The following is a 3,113-nucleotide window of genomic DNA, read 5'->3' as shown; positions in this document are numbered from 1 at the left end:
GAGCTATATCTAATTTCTGCCACATCTCTCTCTCTCTCTCTCTCTGTCTCTCTCTCTGTCTCTCTCTCTCTCTGTCTGTCTCTCTCTCTGTCTCTCTCTCTGTCTCTCTCTCTGTCTGTCTCTCTCTCTGTCTCTCTCTCTCTCTCTCTCTGTCTCTCTCTGTCTCTCTCTCTGTCTCTCTCTCTCTCTGTCTCTCTCTCTGTCTCTCTCTCTCTCTGTCTCTCTCTCTGTCTCTCTGTCTCTCTCTCTCTCTCTGTCTCTCTCTCTCTCTCTCTGTCTCTCTCTCTGTCTCTCTCTCTCTCTGTCTCTCTCTCTGTCTCTCTCTCTCTCTGTCTCTCTCTCGGTCTCTCTGTCTCTCTCTGTCTCTCTGTCTCTCTCTCTCTCTGTCTCTCTCTCTGTCTCTCTGTCTGTGTGTCTCTCTCTCTCTCTCTCTCTCTCTCTCTCTCTGTGTCTCTCTCTCTGTCTCTCTCTCTCTAGGTATGCAGTTTGTTGCTCCTAAATTAGGATTTTTCTGTAATCTGTGCTCCGAATACTATCTGAATGAAAGCACTGCCAAGAAACTCCACTGCAGCAGCCAGCAACACTATGACAACATGGAGGTACACGCACGCACGCACACACACACACACACACACGCACACGCACACGCACACACACACGTCCCTTACGTGACTCTTCTCCCCTCCTTCCAGAAACATCTCCAGAAGCTTCAACAAGTCCGGTCAGAAGGTTCAACAGGAAGTTATGCTCAAGGCTCCGCCTCTGACTGACCATGACTCCGCCCACTACATTTTTATGTTTTGTTTGTTTGTTTTTGATCATGTGAAATAAAACTGCAAGTGACCTTGGAAAATGCTCAAACGCATCATGACACATCGGCAACTTTCTGAAGCCATGTAGACAGACAGACACCTGAGACAGGTCACTGTGGATGTCACAATGGATTATAAGAGGCAACAATATGATGAAGCTCGGTTGGTCACAGTTGCTTACAAAAGTCACGGAGGCTGTTTGTCGGTTGCGTGTTCAGTGCAGTTGCAAATTGTACAGTGTCGGGACGTTGCTCGACCAACAGTTCCCCCGTTACACAATTGTTGGCTGGCCAGCATGTTTTGAAAGTTATATAAATGATTGAAATCATGGAATTTGACATTTCAATCCTGTTATGTAAACCAGTGCTCCTAACAGAATATTATGTTTTATGAATATTATATTCTTTCCATCCACCGTGTTATCACTATTCCTAAGCAAGAAACTTCAAAATGCAAGTCGCGAGTGTGTGATGTCATGATCGAGAGACGAGACCTGCTGGAGCGGCTTCAGCAGAGACGGTGGGATATCAAAGTGAGACGCACCATCTTCCAATCACTTCCTGTATCTGTTTCTCCATGGCCACGCCCACTTAGGAGACTTGCCATACACCAGAACTGCGTCGCGTCTTCAAGCGTCCAGCGCCAAGGCCGCGCCCCTTTTTAGGGGAAACCCACCATAGTAAAAGACGGTACAAGAAGCCGAAACCACTTCAAACAAACTATTTAAAACGGTTTAATTTTATAGAGATATGCCGAAGAGTTGCTGTGTTGTTATAGTTTCACTAACAATAAAAAAAACAAAAAACTGGTCTGCGATAGAGTAGGGGTGACACCGTCAATGTGGACGATGCATGTACCCTGGTGGAAACTGGATACAGCGTTCATATAAGGCAAGCACCTCGTGTCGATGTATCTTGTGCATTCTATGGCCAGCCGAGTTGAAATATATTGTCGTGTCTTTGGGTCATTTATAAACAAAATGAATTCTGTTATTTTCCTATAGATGTTTTTGGTACTGCTATTTTACATTGAAGTCAACGCGAGTGGCTTGTGTTATCCCCTAAAAAGGGGCGCGGCCTTCATGTTTTGCAAATTACCCGGATGTGCTGGTCTGGTCTATGCCCACATACGCTAGGAGTCTATTGGAGTCAAAGGGAGGAGTGAATGTGATCACAGATTATGACAGATTATTTTGCCCCCACGTTAGCAGGGAGCGATTAGCTAAAGCTACATGTGAAGTTTGCTGATGTAATGAAATCTGTAGTTGGATTTTTTTTTTTTTTTAATCGAATATCTTAGTTACAACTACATTGAGCTAACAAGGGGCAGCTTTGTGTTTATAGGCTATGTGCGGTTTGTGTGGCGTTTGGAACTCACGATCTCTAGCTCAAGTAAGCTTGCTAGGTCAGCACTAACCCCGGCCTGTGTCACCAGGCTCTCTCTCACAACACTTCAAGTGTGAGGTGTCAATGGTCACGGTGACCACATGACCATTTAGGAGACCGGGCAGAGTACCATTTCTTATTACTGGTGGTCGAGCATCCAGTAGTGTATATCAAATATGAAAGATCTCTGGGTTCAGTTCCTGTATCAGTATTTGAATCTTGTCCTGCTGCTCTTCAGTTTCCCATTAGGCAAGTTTTCTATTTTTTTGCGATAATGAAGGTCTTCTAATTCAATAAAGGCAATAAAAACAAACTACAGCGGCTCTTTGTTTCAGGTTCTCGGGTTATTTGATGCTGTTTACTGATTGTAATGGGAAAGTTTGTTCCTCCATTTTTGAGGACTTCATTGCCATATTATATTATCTTTAGAGGGTTCCCTCCACGGTCATGGCCATCTGGAAAAATCATTTCAAAATCTCATTTTCCATGCCTGGAAAAGTCGTGGGATTGGTAAAATCCTTGAACGTTTTGGAAAAGTCATACTGATCAGTGAACTCACATTCCGTATCATTCTACAGAATGCAAGTTCAAGTGATCAGTAAAGTTTTTTCTTTTTTATATATATTTTATTTAAAAAAAAATTGTGATCAGTATAGTTTACCAAGCTAGGGATTTTGTAAATGACTAGACCAATGGTCCTTGAGGGGTATCCCAGCAAATTGATGAATTGTTAAACTTAACAATGATTTCATTTACAAGAGTAGAAGAATTGCTGCTTTGCTCATAGTTTCACTGTTATCTCTAGACACATTTCCAGATTTGGGTTAGAGAGAAAAAGACATTAAATGGGGGTTCGTGGCTGCAATGTGGACCAAATTAGGGGTCCTCGTCGATAGGAAAAAGTTTGAGAACCACT

The 3,113-nt window shown here is 43.1% G+C and overlaps 1 protein-coding gene across 1 annotated transcript in view; it reads left to right on the top strand.

The window, feature by feature from the left end:
• LOC310779505 (uncharacterized protein) overlaps nt 1-2,486 on the top strand; it is a 38,276-nt gene extending 35,790 nt beyond the window's left edge. Inside the window, exons 30-31 of the mRNA XM_083640036.1 lie at nt 478-599; nt 693-2,486. Coding sequence (XP_083496162.1) covers nt 478-599; nt 693-770 — 200 coding nt within the window. The 3' untranslated portion in view covers nt 771-2,486. The remainder of the gene's footprint in view (nt 1-477; nt 600-692) is intronic.
• The last annotated feature ends 627 nt before the right edge of the window (nt 2,487-3,113 follow it).

The sequence above is a fragment of the Poromitra crassiceps genome, assembly GCF_964638095.1.
Source record: "Poromitra crassiceps genome assembly, chromosome: 7".
NCBI classification, from domain to species: domain Eukaryota; kingdom Metazoa; phylum Chordata; class Actinopteri; order Beryciformes; family Melamphaidae; genus Poromitra; species Poromitra crassiceps.
The sequence above is the reverse complement of the archived record's forward strand: the minus strand, read 5'-3'. Positions and strand labels throughout refer to the sequence as shown.